The sequence below is a fragment of the Phoenix dactylifera genome, chromosome 5 (assembly GCF_051530095.1).
Source record: "Phoenix dactylifera cultivar Ajwa chromosome 5, Ajwa_hap1_PhDact_Kaust_v1.1, whole genome shotgun sequence".
NCBI lineage: Eukaryota > Viridiplantae > Streptophyta > Magnoliopsida > Arecales > Arecaceae > Phoenix > Phoenix dactylifera.
Window position 1 is genome coordinate 118,556 of NC_143194.1, and position 12,375 is coordinate 130,930.

The 12,375-nt window shown below is 43.9% G+C and overlaps 1 protein-coding gene across 1 annotated transcript; it reads left to right on the plus strand.

The window, feature by feature from the left end:
• The first annotated feature begins 31 nt into the window (after positions 1 to 31).
• LOC149753427 (uncharacterized) lies at positions 32 to 3,457 on the plus strand. Its single transcript, XM_089930588.1, has 2 exons — positions 32 to 777; positions 3,400 to 3,457. The coding sequence occupies exons 1-2, from the start codon at positions 120 to 122 to the stop codon at positions 3,411 to 3,413; spliced, it is 672 nt and encodes a 223-aa protein (XP_089786714.1). The 5' UTR covers positions 32 to 119; the 3' UTR covers positions 3,414 to 3,457.
• Positions 3,458 to 12,375: the final 8,918 nt, after the last annotated feature.

Below are 12,375 nucleotides of genomic sequence, written 5' to 3' on the forward strand. Positions count from 1 at the left end.
CACCCGAGCAGGAGGCACTTACCAGGCAGAGATTCCGCACAGCCTTCTACTCCAAGTATTTCCCTTCAAGTCGCCTTAGGGAGCTAGAGAGGGAATTTCTAAATCTGTCTCAAGGAACTATGACCGTGGATGAGTATGAGGCAGAGTTTGACAGGTTAGCTCGGTTTGCTCCCACCCTCGTCATAGATGCAGAGTCCCGGATAAGGAGACTTGAAGGAGGATTGAAGCCTCACTTACGTCGGGGTTTGGCCGCAGTGCACTCAACAAACTATGATGACTTGGTAGATAGGGCCAAGAATATGGAAATTGTCTGGAAGGAAACACAAGATTCAAAAGATAGAATACAAAAGAAGAGGAGCAGAGATGATGATACTCATAGTGGACAGAATTCTAGCAGGACAGCAAAATCTCGTAATAGGTCTGGGCAATCAGAAAAGCAGGGATCTTATGGCGAGACTATCCAACAAGAGAAGCCTAAATGTGAAGCATGTGGAGGCGCCCATAAGACAGAACTCTGTAGACGATTGTCCGGCGCTTGTTTCAAATGTGGACAACAGGGTCATAGGATAAAGGAGTGCCCTTATAATCAACAAGTATCACAATCAGATCAGAGGCCCCAAGCTACAGGGACCCAACAAGTACAAGCTTATCCTGCTCCGGTTCAGTCGGCTCAGCCTTCTTCTTCTGAGCAGCGGACAGGGGGGAGACCGCGCACACAGGGTCGTATTTACGCACTGACTCAGCAGGATGCTCAGGCATCCAATACTGTGGTGTCAGGTACACTACCGGTTGCTTATGTTTATGCTTATATACTGTTTGATTCTGTTGCTACGCATTCCTTGTGTCATCGATATTTGTGCAAAAACATGACCTATTTTGTGTGCTATTAGAGTATGATTTGCATGTTAGCACCCCCGTCGGGAATGGGATGACCGGTAATCAGATTTGCAAAATTTGTCCAGCTCAGATGGTAGGTAGAGACTTGCCTGTTGATTTGATAGTTATAGATATGCATGACTTTGGCATAATTCTCGGTATAGACTAGTCAGCGTCACACTTTGCTACCATTAATTGCCATGAAAAGCAAGTAAAATTTCAGACCCCTAAAGACAATGAATTTAACTTCGTAGGTAGTGGTACTTACACTTTTCCTCGAGTTGTCTCTGCTATGCAAATTAAGCAGCCTGTACGGATAATTGATAGAAAGAAACAAGTATTAAGAAGGCGCATAGTTCCCTATATCAAGATCCAGTGGAGCAATCACTCAGAACGTGAGGCTATATGGGAACTAGAGGACGAGATGAAAAAAAAAATATCCGGACCTTTTTGCAAACTGAGATATGTTAAATTTCGAGGACGAAATTTTTCTAAGGGGGAGAGAATGTGAGATACGGGCTGAAGCCGGCAGCCCCAGCCGACTTCAGCCCGACTCTTCTTTTGGGAAGAGCCGGAACAGAGGATCGCGATGGCGATCCTCTCCGGCTCCTCCGGGGACAAACGGGGCAAGGGCGCCGCGGGATACCCGCGGCACCCCCCCCTCCGGTAAATCCGCGGCCAACCGCGGCCGCGGATCTCGCTCGACCGCCGCGATTTTCGCGGCGGAGGGCCGTTACGATGGGACGATAAAACCCCATCTTACCTTCCCCTAGGGCCACCTCCGAGCTTCTTCCTCCTCCCTCTCCTCCTTCTCCTCCCTCTTCTTTCTTTGTTCTTGCCTCCCGAGTGACCGGTGTCCTCTTCCCGACCAAGCGCCGTCCGAATCCCCTTCGCAAGCCTTCCCCTGTTCTGAGATCCGTCCCCTCGGTTCCGAGCACCGCCGCCGCTGCTAGCTGCCGGGCCGAGCCGAGATCCTCCTTCTGCCGCCTCTGCCACCACCGGTAAGCCTCTTTTGCCCTTTATTCAGCATGCTTTCCTCCCTTGCTTTGGCCCCAAACCGAGATCTTCTCGGTTGCATCTTCACGCTGGGAGCCGCAGCGGCCGCCGGCCGCCACTGTGATCGGCTGGCCGTCGATCGGGCGACGGCCCCCAGCCGCCTAGGCCGGCCGACCACCCCGCCGATTTCCCCCTTCCTCTCTCGGTTTCCAACTCCCCTGTCCATGGGGAGGGGGTTTTGGGGAAGATGAGGGCCCTTACGGGCCGAACGGGGCCAAGCATGGGCCCTGTTCATCGTGGGCCCGACTTGGGCCTGGTTCACTTTGGGCCCAATTGGGCCCGGTTAAAAAAAAAAAAAAGGGAGAGAACCTGAAACCCGAAATCCGAAAATCCGAAACCCGACCCGAAACTCGGAACCCGGAACCCAACACCTGAAACCCGAACCCGTTTGGCCAATAAATAGAATTTTGCAGTTAAGCCCTTGGCAGTATATTATTTCACAAAAGAGCCTTCTGCAATTTATGTTTGTTCCCTATAAGAAAGATTATTAAATAAGGGTCCCCAAATATATTTGATTGGTCCCTCCACTAAAGTTTTATTATAGAACAGTACCCTGTAATTAAGTATTAGTCCCTACAATAAATTTTATTGTATAAATGAACTAATTAAAAGCCAACCTTGGGCCCTATTCAGCTGGGTCTATGTGGGCCCATTGGGTCGTGTCCGATATGGGCCCTATCGGGCCATGCCCATTATGGGCCAACTCTAGGCCTTGTTGGGCCGTGTCCAATAGAATTATTTTTGGATTTTGCTTAGTTCTGAAATTAACAAAGAATTAATTAAATTTAAACAGGTGAACCTGATTCGCCTATCTGAAGTAGGGATTAAGCGAGAAGAGGTAAGTAACTTAATGCTTCAAAGTGCATTTTTCTAAAATCATTATTAGTAGATTAAATTCTGAAATATGTTTTGTATTTAGTAAAATGGGTCTGGCATGTTAAATTTCATTTGAAAATTATGCTCTGAAATTCGTAAACTATGACTGGAAAATTTATGAAAACTGTTTTTATATATATGTATTCTCAGCATGGCTATGATCTGTTCTGTTCTGTTCTGGCCCCGCCAATGGGGATTATACGTTGGACCTGTCGACTTGTAATCTGTGAGGAACCGGTTTCGACACCGTACCATCGGTGATTAGAATAGTGATATTTGGACACCGTACCACCGGTGATTAGAATAGTGGTATTTGAACACCGTACCACCGGTGCTTAATAATAGTGGTGTTTGGCACCTTGTGCAACCCATGCCACTGGGTTACGTGGCCGTAGCCTATCATGTTGAGATTCTGGTATCAGATTTTTGGAAAAATGATAATAAGTTTTGAAAACAGTAAAACGATATTATTTATGATTTATTCCAGACATTATCCTGTATTTTGATCTGATATGCTCTGACCCCACTTTGGGGTATTTTGTTGCTTACTGGGCTAGTGTAGCTCATTATTTTATTTTCTCTGTTTTTCAGATTCAGAGGCTTGATCGCACGGGATTGGGGAGTGCGTTAGATTTCCGATGATTCCATTAGTTGTTGGCATTTCAGTTAGATTAGTTTGGACATTTGAATTATGTTAGCAAATGTTATTTTGAAATTTTGTAAGACTGCTTTTGAATAAATTTAAATAATTATGTCAGTTTTGAATATCTGTATTTGCTTTGATATGATCCGATGCCTTGCACGCCTGTGCGGCCCGCCGTGCGGGCGTGCGGCGTCTGCCGCGCCTCGGGCTCGGGGCGTGACAGGCCCTCCAAAAGCTCCCCCAAACAGGGCCTTAGCCGGTTACCATCGCCGGCGACTGCAGCAGGGGCGGCCGGCGATGGTTCGGCCAATGGTGGCCGAGGGTGGGGAGGTGAGGGCACAGCCACCCTGGCTGTTGCCCTTGGACCAAGGAGGTGGAGGAAGAACCCTTCTCTATCATCCACCCTTCTTTTGGTTTTTTCATCGGGATCGGCCATCATCGCCGGCGTGGCAGCGGCCACGGCTGGCGACGACATGGGCCGGTGGTACAAGGATGGAAGTCGGGCCATCCCGACTGCCCTAGATTTGGAGGAATTGAGATGTTTGGGGATCTGGTGATGGACCCCATAGTAAATGTCAATTTTGGTTTAGAATATTTAAATATTAAATAATTTAGTTTGTGATTTATAATTGATGTTGTAGAGGAAGAGTCAGCGGTGCCAGGAGATTTTGATCAGGGGACTCAGCATCCCAGCGCGTAGGTTGTGATTCGGATCCGTGTTTGAGTCAATTTACAATCTCTGTAAGAATCCCTCATCTGAGCACTTCTATGCATATATTGATTTATCGTTGGATTTATTTACGGTTTTGATGTTATTGCTTGTGAGTTGATATGATACATATGAGACGAATTTTTATCAACATATTTTCATTATTATGTTGTTATTGTTTATGAGTTGATGCGGCACCTATGAGGTGTGCATGTTGTTTATAATGAAAATATTGAGATAAATTCATTTGGGAAGAAATAACATATTTTTGAAAATTTATGAAAATATGTGATGTGATGGGAATGTGATTGAACATGTAAAACTAGACATGTAATATGGGTTGGACTAACCTTATCATGAGATAGCCTCTACGAGCTTATGCGTAGGATAGCGGCCACTAGCTGATGCGTGGGATAGCCTCCACGGGCTTACGCGTGGGATAGCCTCTACGAGCTTATGCGTAGGATAGCGGCCACGAGCTGATGCGTGGGATAGCCTCCACGGGCTTATGCGTGGGATAGCCTCTACGAGCTTATGCGTAGGATAGCCTCCACGGGCTTACGCGTGGGATAGCTGCCACGAGCTTATGCGTGGGATTTGTACAGTCTTGGACTGGGACGTGATCTTGGTTAGTCCAACGCCAGAAATAAAAAGTTTGAAAACTTTGGAATTTGAGTTATACGGGAATGGATCACATAATGTGAAAAAGGATTTGTGAATATGTACTGATTATATATATTTGTTGTTTGTTGAGCTTTTGAAATGATGAAATGATATATATATTTTGATACTTGATTATTTTATGATTTTGTTGTGTGTGGCTATTGGGATTCTTACTGGGCTGGAAAAGCTCATACTACACTTCCATTTTTTTTCAGAGGCACTGGATTCGTAGAATCTGTCGGATGGGACAAGAAGTGAGCTCGATCTGGAGTCAGACTGCTAGATAGTTAGAAGTCAATTTATCTTTTATTTATGGACATTTGAAATTATGTAATAAATCAGTACATTGTAGCTGGATCTGATTGAATTATATCAATCTTTGATTTTGGCACTTATGGAATTATTGGAATTATTGGAATTGTTGTTTATCTTAGGCCTTACATGATCTTTAGGGCCTTGCTCTAGGGCTCATGCGGCCGGTCGCGTGCCGGACCCGGATGATGGGTTTCGGGGCGTGACAGAGTGGTATCAGAGCTTAAGGTTGAGGTATCTTAGGGTTTATGTTCAGGTGAGTATCAGTGGAGAATTATGATAGAAAAACTATCAGAGATTTGGGTTATAATCACTTGAGATTGTAACAAGAATGATATTATAATCTAAGGTTTAAGACCACTAGGGACTGTGGCCTTAGTGGCATTAAAGTTTGAGGTTTAAGATTATTGGAAAATGTGACAAATTGGAATCTGAGCATATGTTTAAGATCACTAGGGATCGTGACAGAAATATATCATAGCTTAAAGTTATGATCATTTGGGACATGATAATTAAATTCGGTGCTTAAGGTGTAAGATCACAGGGCATTGTGATAAAATGTATGCATCGGGTTTGGTTTTCGATACGTGCGGAAGGAAGGTATAAATTATCTTTGATCATGATAAGAGAGGTTTGACCTAAGATAAGTGTAGGTCAACAATGACATATCGAGTATACCATGTTCAGATATTATTTAAATAATTTGAAAGTTCAAATTTGATGGGGATTTTGATGTGATCATACTTTTGGTTTTGCTGCTAATTATTAGAGTGAGATTTGTACGTTGATTTAGTATTGGAGTAAGCTAAGGAGATTTCATAATATTGAAAGGAACGTTCTTCGAAGTTGAAAATGTATGTGGATTATATCTGGTGTTGGCATGTTGGATATTGCAAATAGGTCTATTTCCTATGGATGTATTTGATTATTTTGAGGCCATAGAGTATGCATATTGATGGGAGAATTCTAATTATTTGAATTCTCATGTTTGGATTGGGCTCCTGAATTTTCTTATAATTGTTGGAGATTATTGGATGTGTTAATCTAAAACTCGAGCCTAGATTTAAGATTTGAGCAGGAATCTTTTGTCATTGTTGATGAAGCCACTAATAAATGTCATATTGAGTAGAGACTTCGGTCATGAGATGCTTACATGAATTATCATATATAGCATTGTTGATGGATGTTAAGAATCTTGGTGAAGAAAGATCTGGAGATCGATAGAGTTAATTCCTACTCATAGTGGTATTGGCTCAACAGTTCTAACCTATTGAATTTGAAGTAAATTCTGTTGGAAGGAAAATCAATGTAGATTTTCTAATTAAATTGCTAAGGGAATACAAGAATTACCCCCTTTAAATAAAAGTTAGATATTTTTGGATTCTAAGAAGGTTGTGGAGATCACGTAGTGACCTTAAACTTGACTAAAGGATTGGGGGTTAGTTATGGTTAGTATACTCTGCATAAATTGAGGACAGAGAGATCTGGAGGTTCTGCTCAATTAAAGTTCTAAAATTTGGAGTTTCTTAGTCTCAATGCAAAGTGATACTTTAGTCAGAAATCATTTTGTGACTTTAAAGAATTAAATGAATTAAATCAGAGTGTGCAGCGGAAGTGTGGTGGTTTGACTTATTTTGAAACTGGTTAAGATCATTAATATTTGATCTAAAAGGCATTATGATGAAATACTTGAGTTAGTTTCAGGAGAATGTTGTTGATTTTATGGATCTCTTATTTGTTGAAATGATGTGGGAGAAAGAAAAGAAAAATGATTATAGAATATTAAGAGCATTTGGTACTAAAGATTTCTCCTATTTCTGTCAAGCCAATTATGATCTCTGTGTAGAATCAAGAGAAATTAATTTCTTGGGATATAATTATGGCATTTTAATCTAAGGTTGGAAGTTTGGAATTCTTTTGAAGGAGATCAAAAGAACTTACTATGTGTGGTAAATAAAAAGGATCAAGTTTTGAGATGCTGTGATTTTTGTATGTCAAAATCTTGTGAGTAGATACTTCGAGAGGGAGACTATTTGAGATCTCAGGGATGATGTGGGAGAAAAAAAAAAGTATTGGGTCCAAAGATAGTACAGCAAACTGTGGATAAGATACAGGTGATCAGAGAACGGCTCCTTATAGCTCAGAGTAGATAAAAGAGTTATGCTGACAATAGGAGAAGAGAACTGGAGTTTCATGTTGGTGATCATATTTTTTTTTGAAAGTATCTCCTACTAAAGGTATGATGAGGTTCGGGGTTCGTGGCAAATTGAGCCCTAGGTATGTTGGTCCGTTCGAGATCCTGGATAGAATTGGAGAAGTGACATATCGTTTGGCTCTACCACCAGCTTTATCAGGTGTACATAATGTATTCCATGTTTCAATGCTGAGAAAATATATTCCAGATCCGAACCATGTGGTAGATTTTGAGCCTATAAGTCTGCATGAGGATCTGACTTATGACGAGTACCTGGTTCGGATTGTGGACAGAAAGGATCAAGTGCTGCGACGACGGACCATTTCTTATGTAAAGGTACAATAGAGCAATCACTCCGAAAGAGAGGCCACTTGGGAGCTCGAGGAAGAAATAAAAGTCAAACACCCTCAACTCTTTGGTATTCCAGGTACGTTAATTTCGAGGACGAAATTTTTTTTAAGGGGGAGAGAATGTAAAACCCCCCCCCCCCCCAAAAAAAAAGGGAAACAGGCGGCCCGAAAAGACCGGGCCCGTCTCCTCTTTTACGATCGTGCCCTAGGCACGATCGTGGAAGAGGGGGCTGTTGAGGGGTGAGGGCGGCGGCGTTGGAGAGGAGGTCGCCGGAGGGGTTGATGTCGGAGAGGAGACAAGCGTCGAGATCCGGCCGGCCGCGGAGGAAGACCACTTCCCTTCGCCGAAGATTCCGACGGGTGAAGAAGCGTGGATCCGAGGGGAGTTGCTCACGGTTCCTCCTCCGATTTCTCGCCGGAAGGATCGCCGGAACCCCCCGCCGGATCGAGGTAATCCTTCCTTTGTGTTTTATTTCCTGGATTTTGGGTGGTATGGGTGAAGAGTTGGCCGGTGAATCGTCGGAGAAGGGCCCGAAACAGGGTACCCCTGTTTCGGCCTCTTCTTTCCAATTTTTGGCCGCCGCCGGCCGCCGGGATGGCCGAGATGCATGGCGGTGGGGCTGGTCGGGTCTATGTGAGGGTCGGAGAGGGTTTTCTAGGCTATGTATGTGATGAGGGAGGGTGGATCCGAGGTCTTCTTCCTCGGGATCCCATCCTCTCCTCCTCTTCCCCTCGTCGGTTGGCCACCGGCGGCAGCGACGGCGGCTGGGTGTCGTCGGTTGGGGGCCGAGCCACCATCACGGTGGCCTTTCCGTGGAAGAAATGGAGGAAGGGGGAGGGGTCTGTGTCGGTTGGAAAGAAGAAGAAGGAGAAGAAGAAGAAGAAGAAAAAGAAGGAGAAAAAATAATAATATAATAATAGTAATAAGAGAAGAAGAAAAAGAATAAGAGGAAGAGACTTCTTCCTCTCTCTTTCTCTTAGCCGGTTACCATCGCCGGCGACTGCAGCAGGGGCGGCCGGCGATGGTTCGGCCAATGGTGGCCGAGGGTGGGGAGGTGAGGGCACAGCCACCCTGGCTGTTGCCCTTGGACCAAGGAGGTGGAGGAAGAACCCTTCTCTATCATCCACCCTTCTTTTGGTTTTTTCATCGGGATCGGCCATCATCGCCGGCGTGGCAGCGGCCACGGCTGGCGACGACATGGGCCGGTGGTACAAGGATGGAAGTCGGGCCATCCCGACTGCCCTAGATTTGGAGGAATTGAGATGTTTGGGGATCTGGTGATGGACCCCATAGTAAATGTCAATTTTGGTTTAGAATATTTAAATATTAAATAATTTAGTTTGTGATTTATAATTGATGTTGTAGAGGAAGAGTCAGCGGTGCCAGGAGATTTTGATCAGGGGACTCAGCATCCCAGCGCGTAGGTTGTGATTCGGATCCGTGTTTGAGTCAATTTACAATCTCTGTAAGAATCCCTACATCTGAGCACTTCTATGCATATATTGATTTATCGTTGGATTTATTTACGGTTTTGATGTTATTGCTTGTGAGTTGATATGATACATATGAGAAAAATTTTTATCAACATATTTTCATTATTATGTTGTTATTGTTTATGAGTTGATGCGGCACCTATGAGGTGTGCATGTTGTTTATAATGAAAATATTGAGATAAATTCATTTGGGAAGAAATAACATATTTTTGAAAATTTATGAAAATATGTGATGTGATGGGAATGTGATTGAACATGTAAAACTAGACATGTAATATGGGTTGGACTAACCTTGTCATGAGATAGCCTCTACGAGCTTATGCGTAGGATAGCGGCCACGAGCTGATGCGTGGGATAGCCTCCACGGGCTTACGCGTGGGATAGCCTCTACGAGCTTATGCGTAGGATAGCGGCCACGAGCTGATGCGTGGGATAGCCTCCACGGGCTTACGCGTGGGATAGCCTCTACGAGCTTATGCGTAGGATAGCCTCCACGGGCTTACGCGTGGGATAGCTGCCACGAGCTTATGCGTGGGATTTGTACAGTCTTGGACTGGGATGTGATCTTGGTTAGTCCAACGCCAGAAATAAAAAGTTTGAAAACTTTGGAATTTGAGTTATACGGGAATGGATCACATAATGTGAAAAAGGATTTGTGAATATGTACTGATTATATATATTTGTTGTTTGTTGAGCTTTTGAAATGATGAAATGATATATATATTTTGATACTTGATTATTTTATGATTTTGTTGTGTGTGGCTGTTGGGATTCTTACTGGGCTGGAAAAGCTCATACTACACTTCCATTTTTTTTTCAGAGGCACTGGATTCGTAGAATCTGTCGGATGGGACAAGAAGTGAGTTCGATCTGGAGTCAGACTGCTAGATAGTTAGAAGTCAATTTATCTTTTATTTATGGACATTTGAAATTATGTAATAAATCAGTACATTGTAGCTGGATCTGATTGAATTACATCAATCTTTGATTTTGGCACTTATGGAATTATTGGAATTATTGGAATTATTGTTTATCTTAGGCCTTGCATGATCTTTAGGGCCTTGCTCTAGGGCTCATGCGGCCGGTCGCGTGCCGGACCCAGATGATGGGTTTCGGGGCGTGATAGAGAAGGAGAAGGCGAAGGCGAAGGCGAAGGAGAGGCAGAGGAAGAGGAGGAGGAGGAGGAGGACGGGGATAACCAAGTGGTGCCATTGTCGTTGACGCCGCCCCGGGTGGCGAGCTCCTCCAGCAGCGAGGAGCCGTACAAGAGGTTCTTGGAGCGGATCTGGGAGGAAGCGGGGATCTCGCCTCTCGGGTACCTTGGCTCTCCTCCACCCTTTTCTTCTCTCTTTTATTTTTCCCTCAATCACTTTACAAGGATTTGATTAGAAAAACAAAACAAAAAAAAAATTGTTTTTTATTTTTTTAAAATATTTTTTTGTACAATTTGATATTTTTTTATTTTTCTGTAAATTTATAAAATAATTTTTGTTTGTGCGAACCAATTAGAGATCTGCAAGTGAGGTCGCGAGCAGAGAAGCCACTTTTGCTGAAACAAGACTTATGTACGAAGTGCCTTGTTTTATCTTCTTGAGCGAAGAGTGAGGAAAGTCGTCTCACTCTCACGGAAAAGATCTACATACCTCGATGCTAAAATATATATATATATATATATATATATATATATATATATATATATAGATCTCAACATTTTTATGACTATGAGTATATCCACTGTTGCCTCTTCCTAGCAAGGCAAAGAAGATCCTTGTTGCTGGGAGCCGTGCCGACAACTCCGCAAGGGCGGAGTGGAAACAATCTAACAATTGCCACCAAGGTGGTAGCCTAGTGGAAAAGGGGTGATAATTCCGCCGAAGTTGCCCGAGTTTGAAACGCGCGGGCGTCGATTAAATTAGGGGACCGGATGCCCCATGCCCGGATGACTTGCTGGCGGTTATGCTTTCCTTCCATTTGTACCAAGGTGGTGCTAGGATGACGTACCCACACGTGAGCCCAGTGGGGTGAGCCCACGGGTCGGGGAAGGCAAGCGAAACCTGCGACCTGTATCGAACATTCCCTGATGGAAGGGGGGCCCAGTGGGGGCTGCTACGCGGGTGGGTTGGTCCCTCCCCCTCCCCTCCTATTTTTCACCAAAAAAAGAAAAAGAAAAAGAAAACAATCTAACAACCGGTAAACATTCTAAACACCTAAGATTGACTTTGATTCTTATTTCTTTCGGACATTGCAGAGCATGGTAATGTTTTGAACTCCGGGCGATCCTTTGCAACAGGAACCACAATCCTTGATGCCATGAACGCCACTGTTGACCCCACCACCAAGGTTGTCTACTGTGAGAACCCTGATGCCGATTTTGTCGACCATGCATGCTCAATTCTCTTATGCAGTTGTAGCAGTCGGAGAGCAGCCATATGCGGAGACAAATGGAGACAACTTAAACCTTACAATTCCTGATCCTGGGCCAAGTGTGATCCAGAATGTCTGCAGAAGCATAAAATGTGTTGTCATCATAATCTCCGGGCGGCCCCTCGTGATCGAGCCATACGTGCACATGATCGATGCTCTCGCGGCTGCATGGCGCTGCATGGCTCCCTGGGACTGAAGGCCAGGGTGTAGCAGACGTGCTCTTTGGTGACTATGGATTCTCCGGCAATCTCTCTCGGACATGGTTCAAGTCTGTGGATCAGCTCCCAATGAACGTAGGCGACCCACACTATGATCCTCTCTTCCCGTTTGGTTTTGGTCTTAGTACAGAGCCAGCAACGACAAACTAGTGGTTTCTTTTGGCACAGATTTAGGGAACATTGATGGCTTGCTAGCTTTGGGTCTGCAAGAGAGTCGTAATCAGTTCGGGCTTAATTAGGGTGTGGACTGTTGTTCCTTACTTTCAAGAAAGGTGGCCATTTTTATGTTTTTATCATGAAGGGTTCAAATGATGAACTTGTTCTTCCAATGTCTTTATCACTCTAAAAAATCAAATTTGTGTGAATACCCTCTTAAAAATTTATATTTATTTGTGTAGAGATTTTTGCATGAATATCCTTCTAAAAAATCAAATTTGTGTGAATACCCTCTTAAAAATTTATATTTATTTCTGCACCCTCATAAAACACTATTTTCGCACAAATGCCTCTAATATATATAACGGTTCTTCTAACACCATCAATAAAAACCATATTAATTT

What these genes read in the sequence shown, in the direction of transcription:
- LOC149753427 (XM_089930588.1), top strand. Translation starts at nt 120, where the DNA reads ATGACCGTGGATGAGTATGAGGCAGAGTTTGACAGGTTAGCTCGGTTT.